The sequence below is a fragment of the Protopterus annectens genome, chromosome 3.part1 (assembly GCF_019279795.1).
Source record: "Protopterus annectens isolate FY-2018-M chromosome 3.part1, PAN1.0, whole genome shotgun sequence".
In the NCBI taxonomy this organism is placed as follows: domain Eukaryota; kingdom Metazoa; phylum Chordata; order Ceratodontiformes; family Protopteridae; genus Protopterus; species Protopterus annectens.
The window spans coordinates 1,406,717,283-1,406,739,291 of NC_056732.1; the positions used below are offsets into that span (position 1 = coordinate 1,406,717,283).

Consider the following 22,009-nt stretch of genomic DNA (forward strand, 5'->3'; position numbering starts at 1 on the left):
AAATAGTCTGCTTTTATATAGCCTTCCCCTCTGTTCCTGCAGCAAATGCCACCAGTAGTTGCTCAGACATTCTTAGAGATTTTGTCCTGTTTAAGTAGAATCTTAGTTGTCTGTGTACATCCAATGAATGCAGAATCCGCTCCCCCCTGTTCTGCGGATTTGGGAAAAAAGTTGGCAGGTGAATGGTCTGGTTAAGAACCACACTGGATACCACCTTAGGCATAAAAGGAGGATTGGTCCTGAGGGCCACCCTGTCCAGGTAAAAGATAATGAAAGGCTCCAGTGCCATGAGCGCCTGTAGTTCTAAAACCCTTCTAGCTGAAGTGACTGCCAAAAGAAAGGCAGTCTTCCAAGAAAGAAATTTTATATCTGCAGTAGCTGCTGGTTCAAAAAGGAGGTAGGGTGGAGTTTTTTTCAGCACAAAATTGTGATCCCATGCAGGCGTTGGTGCTCTCCTGGGAGGCCTTAAGTTTTTGGCCACTCTGAGGTACTGCTTTAGCAGGGGATGAGAAAAGAGGGGAGGGCTCTGTGTTGTAATGAGCTGAGATGGCAGAGACATGGAATTTTATTGAAGAAAAAGATAGGCCCTTGTGAAGCATCTCAGTTAAGTATTGCAAAATCTGAGGAATACTGGACTTTGCTGTGTCTATTCCTTGTGCTTGGTTCCAAGCACAGTATCTCTTCCATTTATCAGCATAAGATTTTCTAGTACTAGGCCTTCTGGCCTCCAAAATGACACCCATCACAGGTTTACTGAGATGTGATTGGTGAAATTAGTTGATTAGCCATGCTGTAAGATTCAGTTTGGAGCTGAGTGTGCAGAATTTGATAGTTCTGCTGACACAATAGGTGAGGTGTTTGAGGCAAGTACCACGGAGGAAGGTGCGACACATTCCTTAGAAGCGGGTACCAGTGTTGGCGAGGCCAGTCTGGAGCAATTAGAATCATTTTTGTTTTTTCCTGTCTGACTTTTAGTAAGACCTTGGAGAGTAGAGGCAGAGGAGGAAAGGCATAGACTGATAGGTTTTTCCAGCTGAAGGACAGAGCATCCACTTTTCCATGCTTTTTATGATGAGTTCTTGTGCAGAATTTGTCCAACTGATAGTTTTGGGGAGAGGCAAATAGATCTATGTCTGGGCCCCCCCATTTTCGTGTTAACATGCTGAAGATTTATGGATCCAGTCTCCATTCGTGGGGGTCCACAAGATTTCTGCTTAGGTCGTCTGCCAGAGTATTTTGCTTTCCTGGCAGGAATTGAGCTTGAAGATGCATTTGGTAAGTCAAGGCTGTGTTCCACAAGGTCATGGCTAGTCTGCAAAGGGGGTAGGAGTGGGTACCCCCCTGCTTGTTTATGGACCACATAACTGTGGTGATGCCCGTCTGTATCAGTAGTTGTCCTGGATGAAGGAAGTCCTTGAAGGCTGTCAGTGCATTCTGTACCGCTAGCATTTCTTTCTGGTTGATATGTAGATGCATTTGGTTTGGGCTCCATTTGCCCTGAATGCATCTCCCTGCCAGATGGGCCCCCCCAAGCATAGTCTGATGTGTCTGTAGTTAGGATTTGGGTGGCAGGGGGTAGAATGAATGACAGTCTCTTGTTTTGGTGACATGCCTCTGCCCACCAAAGGAACTCCTGTTGCAGGCAGGGAATGACAGGAATCATTGTTTCCAGGCTGTGACAATGTTGACTCCATAAGCTTTTTAGGCACCATTGAAGTTTCCTCATATGCAGTCTCGCATATGGAATTAGTAGAATGCAGGATGCTATGAACCTCAAAGCCTGCAGAATTTGTCTTGCAGATAGCTGGGTTTTTGTTGCCACTTGTTTGAAGTATGTTGTCAATTGAATTTGTTTGAATGGCGTGAGGTAAGCCATCTGGGCAGTTGTATTCATGCTTGCACCCAGGAATGTAATTACTTGAGAGGGTACCAGTTGTGATTTATTTTCATTTATGGTGTACCCTAGGCATGCTAGAAGCCTTTTTACAAATGCCAGAAGCTGAAGAAGTGTGTCCTTGTCATCTGCCTGAATGAGACAATCGTCCAGATATGGATAAATTTGAATGTTTGTCTGCAAAATGCAATTACTGGTGCCAGGCACTTTGTAAAGACACTGGGTGCAGTAGGTAAGCCAAAGGGCAGTGCAGAGAATTGTAATGCAAATAGCCTGCTTTGAAGCGGAGGCATCTTCTGCAAGATTCCCTGACTGGGATATGCAGGTATGCCTCTTAAGTCTAGCGTTACCACCCAGGCATTCTTGCCTAGCATAGGCAGTAGTTGTTGTAAAGTCAGCATTTTGAATTTTGGAATGTCCAGGAACGTATTTAGAATGGATAAGTCCAGAATTGGACGCCATGGTTTGTCTTTTCTGGGTACCAGGAATAGTCTTGAATAAAATCCTTGTCCTTTTTCCTTTTCTGGCACTGTTTGAATAGCCCCCATATCCATGAGGGACATGACTTGTTTCTGGGCCACTGCCCACTGATTTTGGTGGCAGATTTGGCCATCTGTGTGGAATTGGCAACGTGTGGAAATTAAATCTGTACCCCTGGGATACTATATTTAAAACCCATTTGTCCTGGGTAATTAAATGCCAATTTTGAGCATGAAGTGCTAGTTTTTCCCCCAAAGGGGCTGCCAAAAGACAAGTGCTTTGAGATGGCAGAGGAAAGTCATTGAGACTGTTTACTGTAGGGTTGTGCTTTATTACCTCCTGATTTGGCGGTGGAGGCACCCCGTTGTTTTGACCTGTAAGATCCTTGTGATTGAAACCTGGAGCCTTTGGAGCGACTGGGTTTGCCCTGAGTGGCTGTTGGACACAGTAAAAGACCAATTCTTAGTAGGCAACCTGGGTGCCTGTACTTGCAAGAAATCCTTTACAGTTTGCATAGACTTAGCTTTGTCTTCCATCTTTTTTAAAACCTCTTCTGCCTTATTACCAAACAGACTGTCCTGCTGTAAAGCAGCATCCAACAATTTATCTTTAATATGATCAGGCAAATTTTGCACCTTGAGCCAAGTATGCCTTCTTATCACAGATCCAGTTACGGCAGCCCTGCAAGAGGCCTCCAAAGAATCGAAACCACATTGCAAAGTATGCTTTCCAACCTGTTCTGCTCAATGCAATAAATCCTGTAACACTATTTTCCACACAATCAGAAATCAACCATCATTTTCTGTTTCAGTAAGGCCATAACATGCTGTTGACATTTAAGCATATGAAACTGGCAGTTTAACGACCTGATTTCCAAGGTTGCAGACGTATAAACATTCTTTCCCCATCTATCCAGTGCCCTGGAGTCTATCTAAATGGGTAGGATTTTTGCCTGTAGTAGCCTTAACACCCTTGGGACCCTAAGAAATAGTTTCAGGGTCAGCAGCAGGATTTTTGAAAAGAAATTTGTGGGAGTCAGGAACCCTGTAATATCTGTCTGGCTTACTAAGAGCCGGAGACAGGGAATCAGAAGCCATGCTTGATTCCGAGAAAACATCATCAACAATGTCTAATACAGGAGGTATTGCCAAAGGCCTATGCTGAGGAAGAAGAAGAAAATCCCTAAGCCTCTTTTTGGATTCTGAGAAGTCCTAACTCTCCCAATGAAAATGTTCCCTTATGTATGCAAAGTCTCTACAAAACAGTAATCCTCAGGAGGAATAGTATAAAGGATGGGATTCCTCTGCATCAGAGTCCTCATAAGGTGAAATAAAAAATTCCTGATCAGAAGAGGAATCAGAAGAAATGGAAACTTGGTTTGAAGATTCATAATCAGTGCCTTGCCTAGGCCTTTTAGCAGCAGGGGGGGGGGGGGTTTGGGAACCCCTGATCAAGGTAATGAAGTCCTCAGCCACTTTGATCATTCATTTTTTTAGGCATAGGGGCCTGAGCACTTGGCTCATGCGTCGGTTTTTTAGACATAGAAGTAGATTTTTGCCTTGTTTTTGATGATGGCGTCGGTTTAATATACAAATGTTGAGGCCTGAAAACACCCACAGAAGCTGGTGCCTGCTCAGCGGCTACGGACCCATCCAAGGGAGAGACATCCGCAGGTTCAATACCTGCAGAATCTAGCGGTACACTGGACTCTGAATGGGTCTCGGTAGAGGACTGCGACTCAAAAGTAGAGGGCATCAGGGGCTGCGAAAGCGCCTCACTGAGTACCGGCGAACCGGCAACTGGCTTAGGAGAAGCTTCGTCAGGTTTGGACCTCGGTGGTCTGTCTCTATCTTTTCTTTGCATTTTTTGTGAATTCCGGTAGTCTGATTGCTAATTGACGACATTTCAGGATAGTTCAATCTTGAACCAAAATATTTAGAAGCAAAAATATACAGACGCTTAATAGTGCGTTGGCTAAATTAAGCACAAAACCGACAGCAAGGCACATTGTGATCAGGGCCTAGGCAAGGAATACAGTACAAATGAAAATCCTTATGAGGTATTTGGTTCCCACAAGTAATGCAATTATTAACTTTTACTGACATCGGTAAGGACCAAGAAATAGTTTCCCCAACGGGGTACTTAGCTTTAGTTTGAAGACTTCGGTTCTGAAACTCGAAAACTTCGGGAGTTGGTCGACCAGCACTTGCGAACTGCTTTTGCTTCGGGCACCGCACGGCAAGAAAGACCGATTAAAATGGTGTCAGCTGCATGTTTTATACCCCTGATGACCTGACGTCATGGAGGAGGAGACAGCAACCGACGCAGGACCCAAGACTTTGTTATTCAGGCCGACTGAGGGCAACCTGCCAGCAGATTACCCAAATGTAATTACTGCAACAGTGAAATACGAAGAACATCTAGGATATGTGCTTATATGATGAACATCTTTGTTAAAAGAAAGCAAATTCATTCTCAAACTGTCTCAGATTCACTAATGACTGACTGCACAGGTCTTTGAACTACATAGAACAACAAGCTGCAACAGTTCCTAGCCAAATAACATGGAAGCACTACTGAGCCTTCGGTAAGAATTTCTTCACTTCCATAAGCAACAAGTTTCGCACAACTAGACACGCTGAGTTGTTTTAGTTCTCACTTTAGAAAATGTGTCTGCTGGCATAACATTACACTTTGAGCCAGTGTCTACTGTAGGCTTGGTGGATCTAACATTGACCTGGGCAGTACAAAACACTTCATTCTTTGCCAACAAATTTACTGCATCAACCTTTTCACCAATTACTCATATACCATCTACGTAGAAAGTAGAATTGCAGCTTTCTATATGATCAACTTGCTTTTTCGAATGACCCTTCTTTATAACTGTGAGAGGTTTACTTGATTTGCAAAACTTCTGAAAATGTTTTTTTTTTTTTTTGTAGTATTGCTGACCAAATGCTAAGCATTTTTCTCTTTTAGACTCATGATTGGCACCACAATTGAGATAGTTAACAATAAAGCTGGATTTGGGTTTTGCTGACTCACCCCTGTACTGCTCATAGTATGTCCTTTTCTTAGAACTTGTTGGAAAACTACAGGGTCTCCCAGGAAAGCCCACAGGAGTTGCATCTGCCATGCGCTTAGGCCTGCTACTGCTAGCCACGTGTTGCATGCTGTCTACATTTACTCTGGAGCCTGCAGAAACTATGCTCTTATCACTTGCAAGCATACTTGTGTACCTTTCTGTAATTTCATGGATTTGACAAATCTCAGTAGCTTTCCGTTAAATCACTATCACGAAGCAAAATCTGTCTCACTGCAGTACTATTAATACCACACACAAGCCTGTCCTTTATTAATTCATCTTTTAAGTCACCAAACTGACACGTTTTCTCAGGTCAGTAATATAAGCTGTACAAGCTTCCCCTGGTTTTTGATCTCACGTGTAAAACAAATGCATTTCTAATGTAATATCTGTCTGGGGATTGCACATTTCCCTGACTCTGCATTTTAAACACTCAGGGTCTTCCCTTGACTCAGTCTGTAACACAATATGATGGTTTTCAACTTCTCCCTCATATACTGTTGGTGCATACACAGATGAATGTTCCCTTTCAATGGTCTCTGACAAGCTAGGTTTAGCAAAATGAATGCTCTAGAACATGCATCTTTGTCAGAATAAGTTGCTTGTATAAAAATATCATACTCTTGCTCAACTATTCTCCAATTCTCTGCAATATTCTGATCAAATACAAGTGGCGATGGCTTTCGAAATGCATCTGCCATATTTACACATACCAGCAAAGGGCTTTATATAAATATGCCAGTATTTGTAACTATGCCCAATAGCACCACAAGCCTCTGAATAAATGAACTTTGCAAAATAAGTCTCTAGGGCACTGTGATACTCTTGAGATCACTGTAGTGTAAGAAATCACCTCTTATCAGTGTAAGAAACATTTCAAAACAACTGAGCTATGCGAATACACTGGGCAAAGGAAACTCAGAATAAGAAACATTTCAAAGTAACTGCACTTTGCATACAAACAGTACACAGCACACTGAAACCTCCCCAAAATGGCTGTACTTTGCTAAATAACTCTTCACAGTACAAGAAACGCTCTGTAATGGCAGCAAGTTTGTGAGCAGACACACCCAGCACAAGAAACTTTTTGAAATGGCTGTATTTTGACTGTATTTTATGAAATAGTTGCACTGTGCACACAAACTCTTCGGAATAAATGCACAGTAATAAGTACACACTGTAAGCACTTTCACACACTGAGATACTTTGAATAACTCTAGTTATGCCCTGAATACAATGCAAAATAGTAGTTATGTCAAAACACAGTACTTAGGCAAAACATACAGTCGCCTTGCTTTATTTATACTTAATGTGCCCTTTTTTGTTCTATTTATATTGGTTTTGCTTGTTTAATCTTGTTCCATGCCCATTATACTTTTCTTGTGCTCATTTTACTCTAAACATGCTCGTTTTGCAATTCCAAGGTAATTCTGATCCCCTTACGTGCTTTTCTGTTAATCGTTTTATCAAATATCTTAATTTTAAACATTTTGTTTAATAAATAAACCTTTTGTGCCTCTTGCTTGGGAAAAACAAAACACCCACGAACTACCACATAGGTGGCAGCCCCCCTAATACAGATGAGGTAATGAGAGATATGGGGACCCAGGTAGATAGTAATCTCTCCTTTGACAATCACATTACCAAAGTAGTTAGGAAATCCTATGTAGCCCATCTAATTACTAAAGGGTTCGCATCTAGAAATAGAGAGGTTATAGTGCCCCTCTACTTGTCACTCATTAGACCCATCATAGAGTACAATGCCCCATTTGGGATGTACCTCACAAGACACTTCCAACAGCTGGAAAGACCACAAAAGTGCCTCACCAAGAGGATTACTGGTCTCAAACATATGTCCTATGCAGCCCGACTGAAAAAACTCCGGCTGTATTCAGTGGCATATCGCTTACTCAGAGATGATCTCTGCCTGACTTACAAAGCCATGTCCAACTCAGAATTGATGGACATGCTCCACCTAAAGAAACCCAAGTCACTGAGAGCCACGCGCTCTAGTGAGCTAAACCTTGCCACAACAATAAACAGAACATGCTGGAGGGACAGATTCCTATCACAGAGACTCCCCATGCTTTGGGACAAAATTCCAAATTACATCAGGCAGAGCCCCTCACTAACACTCTTCAAGAGAAACCTTGACGAGTGGATGGGTAACAGAATATACACCCCTGGGATCACTTCATTGGCTCTGCTTGACAGAGGATCAGTTAATTAAGCAATGGGGCAGCAAAAGCCGACACACTCTGGCTAGGCTTATAAATGCCCTCGGGCAGATAGCCTAGTACCTACCTATGAACCTATAACAATGCAGGCTGTGCCCTTATAATGCTCCGTTTTATCTTTTTTATAAAATAAATCGTTAATGCAAGTTTTCATTACCTTTAGTTCATTTTCTGGCCCTTTTTCGTGCTCGGTTCTCTTAGTTTGCCTTCATTGTTAACTCTGCACCTCATAGCTCTGAAAAGAAGTCCTTGGAATCCTGGTTCTTATACCATTTTGCTCGCCCAGTCAGGATAAGATAGATGAGTCTTTGTGGGTTCTGTTCAACCAGCTTTACTATGTACAAACACTTCAGGATTGAGGCTTAATAACCAACTTAGACAAACTTATTAACAAACTAGCTATTACACTCGTACATGCTTGCTGTTTGGCTGCACTCTCAAAATGCCATTGAAGCTAGCAAATGCTTGCTATTTATATGCACGTGCCGACCTTGAAACGCTTACAACACACGCTCTATTCTACAGTATGAATGGATTTTTTCTATGAATCAAAGCTCTGGGGTTTAAAGGTTTGCAAATGTCACAACTGCAGTCTAGATGGGCAGTACCTAAACAATAAACACATTTAGAGTGCGCATTTGATAAAGGTATTTTACTGCCGCAAGCTGTACACTTTTTAAAATCCGAAGGCTTTTTAGACATTTTAAAGTAGTGAAAAATAAACAAAAATATTAAGAAAATTTTTGTATTTAAACAAAACAGAAATGGGGGAAAAGGGGGCTACTAATAATATTAACTGAAGAAGTACTAATAACAAGTACAGTAAAAGGAGAATACCAATGAGGGTATTAAAATTACACAACGGAGGATAGTGCTATAAAGGAATAAGTTTTATAAGGAAATAGTAATACTACGATAAGAATAAAGAAAAAAAATTCTCTGGTCACAAGAACCAATTAGCTACAGTGGAAAGTATGCAGCAACCACGTCCATGCTTTAAGGCGGAAAAGGATATCTGAGGTATGTTAGGTGAATAGGGCATTATGTGTAAGGAAGGAGCTCAACAGTTTCAGCATTCCAAGAACTGGAAAAAGCAGCAGAGTTGGATACAAGGGTCAGACCCGAACCCAACAGTGGAGGAATGAATGAAAATGACATCATCAGATTAATGCATTTCTTTTTTGGACTTGACACTAAACAGACATTGCTTCTCGCACCTGCTTATTTTGTCAAAAGACAAATATATTTGGTGAAAGGTGTCTACAATGAATCATCAAGGTCACAAGACACCACAAAAAGCACAACTCAAGCATTTAAAACATATATTATTTGAAAATGCTAACTGAAGTAGTAAAAGTCTCTGAGTAGGCCTTTTTATGAGGAAATTTATTTTATTTATTTGCAGTTTGTTTACTGGGAAATTCCATTAGGCCTAAAATGAGCCCATTTTCAATGGAGGCCCGGGGAGAAAAGCTCCAGCTACAGCTGTCAATAAAAATCACAGTATATTCAAATGCAGCTGTACAATATAAATCAACAGAAAGTCAATATACAATTCACAAGAAAAATCAACAATAAGACAATTCTAAAATGTCATGATAGTCAAAAAGTTTGAAATTTATACATTTTTGATAATGAAAAACAAGGCAACAGCAAAGTGGATGACGAAAGCTTTGACAGGAGTGTTGTTATGGAGTATTCTTAGGTCAGAGACAAATAGTTGATAAAGGAAACACAAGCTGTAATATAGTTTCACAGGACAGAAATAGGGAAATAATAGAGAATGTGTGTCATGTGGGATGGGAACAGGAGCATTCCCAGCAGGAAGAGAGTGGAGAAGGTTCTTAAAGGAGGAGAGATTATGTGTGGTACGAATGTGTGGGGGAAGGGAATTCCATATTCGTGCTAGTGAGAAAGATAATAGAAGTGTCCCTGGAGTTTGTGTGGGCTTGTGCACTTCCAGAAGGTTCTGGTTGCAGAACCTAAGTAGTCTGCTGGGCTGGTGTATTTGGAGGGTACAGGAGAGTGAGGGACAATTTGAAGGTTGGAAGATGAATTTATGGGCAGTGGAGAGTTGTATACAGGAAAGATAGTTTGGCAGTTCCAACCAGTTCAAGGAGAGGAGAGCATTGCAATGGTGGGAGGAGTATTTGAATCCGGAAGCAGACTTAGCGATTTTGTTGTAGCAGGAAGCTAGTTTGGACTTTAGGGAGGATTGAAGACTGGTAAGGAGAGGGGCGCCGTACAGAAGGGAGGGGAGGAGACAGGTAGTAGAGAGGGTATGTTTGGTTGAAGGGGTAATTTAATGATTGTGGCGATAAAGCATACCCAGTTTTTGATGAGTTTTCCTAATATTAGTTTGTAGGTGGATGTCAAATTTTAAATTGATCATCAATGAGCACTCCTAGAAGTTTAGAGTGAAGAACTATTTCAAGTGGGGTTGAGTTTTGGCTCATTATTGAGAAAGAATTCTCATCGGTTTTGGAAGATCTACAAGGGGTAAATAACATGACCTTAGTTTTTGAGTGGTTGAGAGCAAGGTGATTATTAAACATCCAGAACTCGGTGAAGGAGAAAGCTTCTTGAGTTAGTTTCATGAGTACAGGAAGGGTTTTGGCAGAACAGATTATCATGGAGCAGTCAGAGTATTGGACCAGTTTATCGTTAGGGATGCAGTGATGGAAGTCGTTAATGATGTTGAACAGTAATGGGCCTAGTATAGAGCTTTGTGGGACACCTGTGATAGTATGAAGGAAGGAAGAGGTGGAATTTTTCCATTTGACGGTTTGCAAGGTAGCTAGAAACCAACTGATGGAGGATGAGTAAAGATTCGATAGGATAGCTTGGATAGGAGAAGTTTATGTGAGACTGTATCTAAGGCTTTGGATAAATCTAGGAGGAGGGTTGATACAATGTTATTGGAGTCACGAGCGTGGTTGATGGTTTCAGGGAAGGAAAGGAGGGCTGTAGTTGTGCTATGCCTGGGTATGAAGCCATGTTCTGTTGGGGTAAGTAGTTGATTGTCTAGTTGAAAGGGAAGGAGTTGTAGGTGGATACATTTTTCAAGAATTTTAGAGATGGGGATAGGATGGCTATTGGACTCCCTTGTGGAGGGGAAATAATGAAGGCTTTTTTCCACAGGAGAGGTACATAAGCTTCCTGAATGGAACAGTTTATTAGGATGGAGATAGGTAGCGCTTTGCCATCGGCAGCTAGCTTAAGGAAATTAGAGGGAAGCTCATCCGGGGCATTTGATCATGGTTTTAATTTTTGAAGAATTTTTTTATGGTAGCAGTAGGAATAGGTTTGAGTAAGAAAGGGGGTGCTGAGTAGGGTTAGAATTAGAGTGGGTTGGGACTGATGGGGGAGATGGGAATTTGCCTGAATTATTATTAGGAAAGGTTGTGGTAAGTTTAGCTATTGAGTCAATAAAGAATGAGTTAAACTGTGTAGCTAAGGAGAGATCAGAAGAAATAGGATCAGGGCAAGGATTATCTTTCTTACCAGGATGAAACAGGTTAGAGATGCTGCTCCAGAATTTTTAGGGTTTGATTTATTATTTTGTAATTTTGTGTAATAGGTTTTTTCGGTCCATGGCAATTTGTTTTTTTACTCTTTCAGAGTTGTCTAAAGTCGGCCAAGTTATTGGGAGTCTTATGTTTTGGTACAGTTTCCATGATTTATCTTGGAGACGCACGAGGAAGACCGTCTCGTTGGTTAGCCATGGGGCAGTTTTGGCTTTGACCCTTTTAGACCTAAGGGGAGGAAAGCTGTTGAGCAGGCTAAGGAATTCAGAACTGAAGCAGGAAATAGCGTCATCTACAGAGAAGGTTTTTAAAGGGTTCCAGTTGTTATGTTTTAAGGTGTTGGTTTGAGCATAAAATATTTTGCGGGAATGGTCTGTGATATAGTTATGGTGTGACTGGAGAGAAAGAAGTGTACGTCGTGCAAAGGCAGGGAAGATGGTCACTAAATGGGTCAGGTATGGTACATCTAAATGAGGGATACTATAGGGTGGGAAACTAGTATCCAGTCTAGAATAGTTCCTAAGATAGTATCTTTAGCAGGTCTAGTTGGAGAATTTATTAGTTGGGCATATTTATATTGTGTGAGGCTGTGGGAGAGTTTTCAGAAGACCAGTTAATATTAGTGTCATCAAGTATAGTCTCATTTTGTATCTTAGCTGAGATCCAAGAGAAAATATCCTCAAGAATGGGGATATTGCTTCCTGGGGGGATATAAAGGGCAACTAATACATATGCTTTTGTTATTTATCTTTAGCAAGGTTAGTTCGGATGTAGAAAACTGGGGTATGAGCTTTGTATAGGGAGTAACCATTAGGGAGGAAGAGTAGACTAGGGCTACTCCACCACCTTTCTTTTTGAAGTTTAAACCAAGTGATTTTGCAAATAAAATGTGTGATCTATGCAGAACTGGACCGGCTATTACTACAAGGAATTTCTTCAAGGTCAGCATGACAGAACATCCAAAAGGAAGGTTAGGTTCAGCAAGAAACATCCTGTTGCAGATAGGCCACAGAGTACAACCGGCTGGCAGAACATCTAGGAGCATCAAATGATCATAAAATAAGAGGTCTAGATAAAAGGTAACAGATTACATGCACAGAGCACTGATGCCTACACACATAACACAATCACTACCACTTGGATTCTTAATGCTAACACAATTGCAAACAAAGACTAATCTTAAGGGATGGGAAGTGCCACTGTAGAAAGCAAAGTCAATAGCAGCTTAGTAATATGAAGTTTTGGAGGCTAGACTAGTGAAAAAGACACTTGCAATAGTGTGTGTGTGTTGGGAGTACTGACAGAGTACAGACTACTGAAAATTTCTAAAAAGGAAGATGCATTTCTACTACTCTTCTGATACATCTGTACAAATGTTTGCTTGACTTGAGTACGACTAAAAAGGTTTCTTGAAAATGGTTTAATCTCTGGAAGAAGCAACTACTACATAACTAGACATCATCAGGGAGTACCTATTGCCCCATAAGAAATGATCTCAGAGCCTTCCTCTTGCATGTGATGGTAGTTACGCAGAAGCATTTATAAAGCCCACACTCATGTATGCTATGATCTACGCATAATGGCAAAAGCAACTTTTCCGTTTGTCAGTGAGAACTGTGCTTATTCAGTGCCAGTACCACAAATAAGACCAAGAATGGAGAGTATGGAGAAACAATTCTAAAGGATTTAGAACAAGAATTTGTTATTGAATGAGCTGAAAGAAATACTAGTGTCTTGTACTGCAGAATACAATAGTTAGCAGAGGGTAAGACACACACACACACACACACACACACACACACACACACACAAACACAAAACAAAAAGCATTGGTAACTACAGTTCCAAGAATGTTTTACATACCATTTCCAAGGTAATTGTACAAAGCTGCACACAGAGTTGGTGGTTTTCACAATGAATGCCCCAGCATTTTAACAAGGGCAGTGGCAGCAAGTACTACTGTGTAAAAAAGAATCCTAACTACTATCAGCAGCTCTACTTTATGTTATTCACATCTATTTTCTGCATAGAAGGAGACCATGTACACACCTGGTGAGGTGATCCCAGACACAAGGGTGAACATTTTTCCCCCTATTATGCTACTTATCTCCGGTGGCCTGATGACCAGCAGTCTTCCCTTCCTTGGTAACAATCGTACAGAAAACCATTATGGCTTTTGTCTACATCCCTAACCCCATCTCCTTGTGGCTGACATAAGTACTCACATCACTGAACAGGCATTTTATACTCTCCCCTGGTACGTTTATGCCCCTGCACATATGTCAATGAAGGCTATGATGACTAGCAAGTGCCAAGTACACTTTTCCTGGTACTATGGCAACTTCTGTTGTGCAAGCCTCTGCTTGCACAAGAGTAACTAGGATGACTGGGACCACCATTTCCCTCTCCCCAGGATGAGCAAGCCAACATCAACTGCGCAATTCCAACCTCCACTGCCAACTTCTTCCAGTGCCCAGGCCACAAGTTGAAATTGGGTCACAATAGTCATACTCAGGGCTTTATCCTTCTATGGCACAGAGCCAGCAGAACTTCATAATAAAACATGCATATGCAAAGTAGTCCACTTTATATATCAAAGCTCTCAGTGCTGGTGTAACCTGCTACTGAAACAGATCCCAAGGGGCAAGGAAGTGAACAAAAAGGGAAACCAGCTGTCACTCAAGATTCTGAATGGCAATGACCATCTCCTTATATGCTCCATTTCAAACAGATCATGTGAGGACTAGATTTACTGAGACCATAATATTGTGGCCTACATATACAATGTCATCCAATAAAGGACCGTTTAGATATTCCATGAATCAAGTCACATGTAAAAGAGTACTAAATCAAAATAGTATCACAACAGTAAATTATGAGTCAGTCACACTAACAAGTATAGAGATGTAGCTAGAGTGGGGCAAAGGGGGAGTAACTGTTCAGGGAGGAAAGTGATACGGGACGTGACATGAGTGGCAGATGCTGATCAGTTTTCCGCACATTATCGATATTCAGAAATTAAATTATGGTTAATACATTTGTTGTCAGAACTGAAGTGGTTTTGAGTTTTGTGTGCGGCATACAGTTTACAAGAATGGGGGACAGCAAAGTGCACCACAATAGCTTGTACAAAAGAACCAGAGACCCACTTTACACTTGGAAAGTGAATATAGGGATATATGTTTTTCTATATGGTTTTGCTATGAAACAAAAATGCCTCACTTTAAACTTGAAACAGCATAAAATATCTGATACGAAGGTATATGTGTGGATGGGTGGGTCTTTCTTCGAATGAATGAATGAAATTTACTTAGGGTGGGAATGAGGACGACTGCTAAAAATCTTCAGCGATGCTTTATCACCACTTATTTCTCATCTAGAAGATGCCATTTTCTTCCTCTGTCTACTGCTAATGTACCAGTTCCTAATTACAACATTTCAATTGTTTTTTTTCTCCTGCCCCTGAGGCATCACTCTCTCTCTTCCTCATAAAAGGTGAAGACTAATGCAGGTATCTTTAAAGTACAAACTGAAATCCATTACAGAATTGTAACTTTTACATGCAGGTTCCTTTTGATTATGACAACAGCTCAACAGATGCACCATTTTACCTGTCTAGATAGCTGCATATGCTACATCGTAACTCTCCTACACTTCAGATCTTTAGCCTACCTGCTGTTCCAGCAGAGAGTGAGTGGCAGGTACAGCAGCGAAGGTTTTGTAAGCCTGTTTGACATTAACAGGTACCTCATCGGGTGAAAGGGGAGATGGGGGCTGAAGCTGTAGAAAAGAAAGAAAAAGAAAAAAAAAGAGAACAGTAACAAAATAAAATAGGACTGAGTAAATTAAGGGCAAGAATAAACAGGGTGAAAGGATAAGACAGCATGCAGTAATGAAAAAAATCAGAAGGCAAACAAAGCAAAAGCCTGAGGTCTAAACGTGGTTTCACAAATTACCATGACTACTTCTGAAGAAAAAACAATTATGAATCCAAATTATTAAAAACAATCTACCTAAAATACAAGTTATGCAACCTGGGAAACTAAAGTAAATATTTTCACTTGACAGCATGCACATTCCTACACATGTCCCAATGAAGACTGCCTTGTGGCTTGGCAGGGAATAAGCACATCACTGTTTTCTACAAAGCACCTTTGCTCCAACACATGCCAACAGTGCAGCAAAGCAGACTGCCATACTCCTCCTACGAAGGGCAGGCTGGTATGATCCACTCCGTACCATTCTCCCATGTCTGGCTCCTCTAGCACTGCAGCTGCTAATCAAACTCTAATTCAGATCACTGGGCATTGTCAATCTATGCTACTAAGCTCCTTTGGTTCTACTTTAATATACTTAAGGCACAGATCTCATGAGTGATCAAAAAATACCCAGAGTCCAGTGGCAATATGCCTCTGTCATACATCCTGAACACTTGCATTTCATGCACTAGGCAAAAAAAAAAACATTAAATAAAACTGCTCTAGATGGACATTTATTTAGCATGAAAAAGCAACAGCAAACATAGGTAAGCAGCAAAAAATGTTAAAACAAAAAGTTTCTCATCTAATAAAGATATCCATGTTAAGCACTTTCGTTCTTATAAAATGTAGGGCTTCATTAGACTCAAGAAAAATTCTTAGTCCGTTTTAAGTGGATAATCAAACAAACCATGTGATTATAAATCATCATCAAGACATAACATAAGGTGTCAATTTCAGCTGAATGCCTCATTGACCTGGGGTTGAGAAAGCAACTTTCCGTTTTACCACTATTAAAACTTAGAGCTGCTAAGCTATATATGTTTTTTTAATATGGTATGTCTTGATGAATTTTATATTGATACAATGTTTAAAAGAAAGATTATATTACTGCAATAGCAAGAAGTTTTAAGAGTTTCACATTTTTTTTATTTTCCTTGTGGTCCCTTGTTTTAACCCTTAAATTAAGAGCTAGTTAAATTTGACTGGATGTTTTATAATCACATGATTAGTTTATCTACTTAAAACAGACTACAAATTATTTTTTTGGTTCTGATGAAGTCCTACATTGTATAAGGATGAAAATACTTAACTCGGATGTGTTTTTTATATTATTTACTACATTATGTTTACAATTACTGGACAACTCAAGACAGATTTACTTATACAGCTTCATTACATATGTTCCTTGTGATTTTTCCGGCACTGCAGTATGTGAGCTTTTTTCTTTGGCTCTGTGTTTTTTATACCCTTTAAACAAGACATCTTGAACTTGAAAGGAACAATAATTCCTAACCAGTGAAGTCACATGACTACAAAATGAACTATTCTGAAAGGATTAAGGATTCTAATTAAATTCCATTTTTGAAAGGTCAGTTGGAAGTGACCTCTGCACAGTGTAAAATAAAGTCTGACCCGATTCTACTTGAATGGCTTTGCCCAAGCCACCACTGGGCATAACTATCAGACAAGGGGAACCTAATACTAAAAAACAGACATATTATTCAACATTTGAAGAGATCTGCAGAATTGTACTGACTTCTCTAAAAAAAAAAATAACCCTGGAATCCTGGTATTAATATAAATGTGTGTGTGTATATATAAACACACACACACACACACATAAATATATATATATATATATATATATATATATATATATATATATATATATATATATACATTTATATACATGCACACACATCTATACACACACACACACACACACATCTATATACATATACACACACATACATCTATATACATATACGCACACACACACACACACACATATATATATATATATATATATATATATATATATATACACACACACACACACACACAATTATTATATATCACACATACATACATACATACATACACACCCACCCAGTCTGAAACATGGTCTGCACACATTGTCTAACATACAGTGGTCAAGTCACAAGCAATCAACGAGAAACTTGCTGAGCACATCGAAATGACTTTAGTGTGTTGCTTCAACACCCCACAAGCTATGTTAACACTTGTTCCATACTTGTGGAGCAGCATGTAGGCAAGTAGGTAGGGATTTGACTACATTCCCCTTTTGGAATCATGTTAAAGTCTATCCGGGAGTTTTGATGGGTGGCGATTCAATGATCAGAAAGGGGGTGATGTGAGGTTCAGTAAGTTTTTGTTTAATTAACTTTTATATACTCTTATATCTAGACATATACAACTCTGGATATATATTTGTGTAAGTTATATAGATATTTTACACTACAGATGTAGCAAAAAGGATTCACTATTAATCATAAACAATGTTAACCAATCCAAATGCATCAAAAATATTTCATTGTATCACACAAAAACAGTCCCCATACATATTCCATTTACATTTTTTTTTTTTGCTGTGCTTTTAATGTTAGACGGCTTTTTCCTATTTACTTTAAAGTGCTACAAAATGGACTACATTAACTGGCTAAGTTTCTACTGAAGAGAGGTTTAGGTAGTTGGTGTACATTTATATGAATCCTATTATCTCATTAATGCAATGAACTCTACCTTCAGACAAATTTCAATCAGGCTTTTTTTTCAACAATTTGTTAACCTGATGCAGTTTAGTGAAAGTTATGTTTGGATTCATTAGTTTTATACTTTTTATTAGCATTTCTTTACTGGGATGCATGACAGGTTTCTTTTCTGGGGAGGCCTGAAAAGAAAAGTTCTACACAAAATACATATATTAACTTTAAAAATGGTTACAGCAAAAAAGATGAGTGTAATTCTTTTTAGAAAATACTAACAATTATTAGAAGACACAAACAGCATGTCACTATTACACCAAAAATGAAAATAAATAAGATATATTGAACATTAACAGCAACTAAGTTGCACTACCGCAGTACAGTCAAGCCTTATTTATACTATATGGGTTAAAGACGTGGCGAAAAGTCTTAAATATTCTATTAAAAAGAGAGGAAAGGGTATATGTACATATGAGCAATCCACAGCAAAGAAGATCTGCTACAGTACAGGGTACGTTATTTACACCGCCTTCTAAGTTTAGGCTTATGTACAATGTTCATAGATGAGTGAGCTGGGTGCTACAGGTGGGTGAAAGAGATGATAGTAGTATTTTGCAAGGTACAGTAGAATGGTGGTAAGTAAGTGCAGGGATAATGAGTTGTAAGATGACAGAGAACTTAGTAAAGTGCAGTAAAATAGTTAAGTGAATTATACCTAAAGTTTTGTGCCAAAACTGGTTCAGTGCTCCTGGCAGCACTATTTCTTGACTAGCTCGCAGAAGGATTTTATTTCACTTATTTACTGTTTTAACATATTTAAATCACATAAGAATAAATTTAATTTCTGTGGGGGTTGAGTTGCATAGGCAGCATTATTCTTTTTTTTGGGAAGGAGCAAGATTTTGTGTATGTAGTGTATAAAGTTGATTTTTGATACTGCACCGAATTGGAGCTGTGGTCTCTACTTTTTTTAAACCTTAGCTTCTTTAAGTCAAGATAACTGCAAATTTGGGTTTGGAGACTCTTTTGTGGGCTAAAGTAGTTTTGGGCCATATCTCAACTACCCACACTTTCGAAGAATTTTCAAATTTTTGCCTAATTTTTCATCTTTTCCTCACAAAATTTGAGGCTTTCTGGCAAATAAAGTATAAATAATGACAGACGTTTCAGTTTCCGAATTCATATCCTTCAGAGAATGCATGCTAACAAAACATTTTATTTTAGCAACTTTCTAAGTTTATAAGAGCAATATTTAAAATGTGTTCCTAATTTAGAGCCATTGTCGCCCCATCATTTTTGTGCTTGTCCAGATTGCTTGTACTGAGAATTTGACAGGTGTGTTTTCGGCCAGTGACTTCCTTCGGTGGATAGTGTGCCAAGTTTACTTCTCTATAGAGTAGTAAATGGGAAATATAGTTGGCCAAGGGTTTTTTTTTTTTTTTTAACATAGATTTGTTAGGTTAGGAAAAATGTTCAACAGGGCCTGCAGGGGCTGTTTTAGGTAAGCTAAGTTATACTTGGGAGAGTCACTGTCTCGATTTGTATGTGTAAAGCATAAACATTTACTTTAATTTTTGTCAAGCTGAATAAATATTGTGGGTTTAGGGGCATTTCAGTGATGTTGGAATTATCTTCAACCTATATTTTTTTTAAATATCTACACAGTGTATTAGACCATAACCATACAAACATAAAATAGGCATTACCCAATAGGACTTTCTCGGTAAACAAAGGCATACAAAATAAATACGCATGTATGTATGGGCATATGCATATATTACATATATATATATATATATATATATATATATGTATATATATACATATATATATATATATATATATATATATATATACACACACACCTCTCTCCCTATATATATATATATATATATATATATATATATATATATATATATATATATACACACACACACACACATCTTTGTATGTATCAATACTATACACACACACACACACACACATATATATATATATATATATATATATATATATATATATATACACACACACCTCTGTATCAGTACTATATACATATATATAGGTTCATAGGTAGGTACTAGGCTATCTGCCCGAGGGCATTTATAAGCCTAGCCAGAGTGTGTCGGCTTTCGCCGCCCCATTGATTAATTAACTGAGCCTCTGTCAAGCAGAGCCAATGAAGTGATCCCAGGGGTGTACTTTCTGTTAACCATCCACTCGTCAAGACTTCTCTTAAAGAGCGTTAGTGAGGGACTCTGCCTAATGTAGTTAGGAATTTTGTTCCAAAGCATGGGGAGTCTCTGTGACAGGAATCTATCCCTCCAGCATGTTCTATTTATTGTTGTGCCGAGGTTTAGCTCACTAGAGCACGTGGCTCGCAGTGACTTGGAATTCTTTAGGTGGAGCATGTCCATCAATTCTGAGTTGGACATGGCTTTGTAAGTCAGGCAGAGATCACCTCTGAGTAAGCGATATGCCACTGAGTACAGCCGGAGTTTTTTCAGTCGGGCTGCATAGGACAGATGTTTGAGGCCAGTAATCCTCTTGGAGAGGTGCTTTTGTGGTCTTTCAAGCTATTGGAAGTGTCTTGTGAGGCACATCCCAAATGTGGCATTGTACTGTATATGATGGGTCTGATGAGTGACGAGTAGAGGGGCACTATAACCTCTATTTCTAGATACAAACCCCTTAGTAATTAGATGGGCCATATAGAAGGATTTCCTAACTACTTTGGCAATATGATTGTCAAAAGAGAGATTACTATCTACCTGGGTCCCCAGATCTCTTATTACCTCTTCTGTATTAAGGGGGGCTGCCGCCTATGTGGTAATTCGTGGGTGTTTTGTTTTTCCCAAACGGGATGACTATACATTTTTTGGCATTTAGCTTGAGGCCATTATTTTGACACCAGGTGTCTGTCTCAGTAAGGCCTTCTTGGAGGATGTCCGTGTCAGCTGGAGAATCAATTATGGCTCCCAGTTTGCAGTCATCGGCAAACTTGGTTAGCCATAGTCCTCCTGTGTTTGCCTGTACTTCTGAGAAATATATGCCGAACAGTAGGGGTCCCATAACTGAGCCTTGCGGGACACCACTTGTGACTGGTTTAGAGTCAGACCTGAAGCCCGCTATTCTTACCGTGTGAGTTCTGTCTGTAAGCCAGTTGGCAACCCATCTTGTGACATAGGGGTTTATGTTCAGGCTGGTGATTTTTTCTATAAAACCCGAGTGAGGAATGGTGTTGAACGCCTTGGCGAGATCAAGGTAGGCTGTGTGAACCACCTTTCCCTCGTCTATGGCCTTGGTAACTGTCTCGAAGAAGTCAACCAGGTTTAATAGGCATGATCTGCCCTTAAAGCCGAACTGGGTCGGGTCAAGTGTCTGGAGGTTCCCAATGTCTTTGTTAATGAGTTCCATGATGATGCGCTCCACAGCCCGGAAGACCAGGCTAGTCAGGCTTATGGGGCGATATTTACCAGGTTCAGTTGTGGCTCCTCTTTTGTGGAGTGGAATAACCATTGCTGTGTGCCATGCTATGGGCACGTAGCCTGTGGACAGCCTGAGGTTGAACAGCGTGTTTAGGTGGGGGGGGGGGTTAGTTTGTTCTGTAGTTCGTGCAAGACGCAGCCTGGGACACCATCTGGCCCCACTGATGCTGTGTTTTTGGCTTTTGAAAGGGCTGTTTTCACCTGTGCTTCTGTGATTTCTGGGACACTACACTTTTCCAGTATTGTTGTGGGTTCTTTTGAAGGTGAGAGGGAGGTGAAGTTTGCACTGAATCTATCTGCCAGTATGTTGGCAATATCAGTAGGTTCAGTATATTTTGTGCTATTCTGCACTATCTCAGAGCATATCTGCGAGTTGCCACTTAGATTTTTGATACAGCTAAAGAAGGCTTTGTGGTTAACTTTTGAGTCCTTGGCTATTTTTCTTTCAAAGTTAGCCTTGGATGATTTTATGAGGGACCTTAGTTTCTTACTGATACTGATCAGGGGTGTCTTTCCTTCTTGGGATTTGCTTTTTTTCTGAACTAGTTTCCTCCTTTTGTTGTATAACCTGGTTTATGGCAGGGGTCCACCAGACTGGTTTCCTTCTCTTAGGGGAGTGAGTATTGGTTTTGCTAGGGATGCACGATCCATGCATCCTTGTAGGTGCTCATAGAGTGCAACTGTAAAGGATTCTGCATCTTGGGCAGCGTTATCCTTTAGCATAGGGGCTGTGAAACTTACCACCTCTGACTTAAGTAAGGTGAAGTATGCTTTAGAAAATTTTTTCACTGTGGTTTCCTTGGTTGGGGGT

The 22,009-nt window shown here is 39.8% G+C and overlaps 1 protein-coding gene across 15 annotated transcripts in view; it reads right to left on the reverse strand.

Annotated features, from left to right (window-relative positions):
- The window catches only part of SCRIB (scribble planar cell polarity protein), a 2,800,411-nt gene that overhangs the window by 790,101 nt on the left and 1,988,301 nt on the right, over nt 1-22,009 (reverse strand). For 13 of the 15 annotated variants that reach the window (XM_044067477.1, XM_044067487.1, XM_044067486.1 and 10 more), the window contains one exon: nt 14,896-15,003. The exons of the other annotated variants lie outside the window; for them this stretch is intronic. In XM_044067477.1, coding sequence (XP_043923412.1) covers nt 14,896-15,003 — 108 coding nt within the window. The remainder of the gene's footprint in view (nt 1-14,895; nt 15,004-22,009) is intronic. 15 annotated transcript variants of the gene reach the window in all.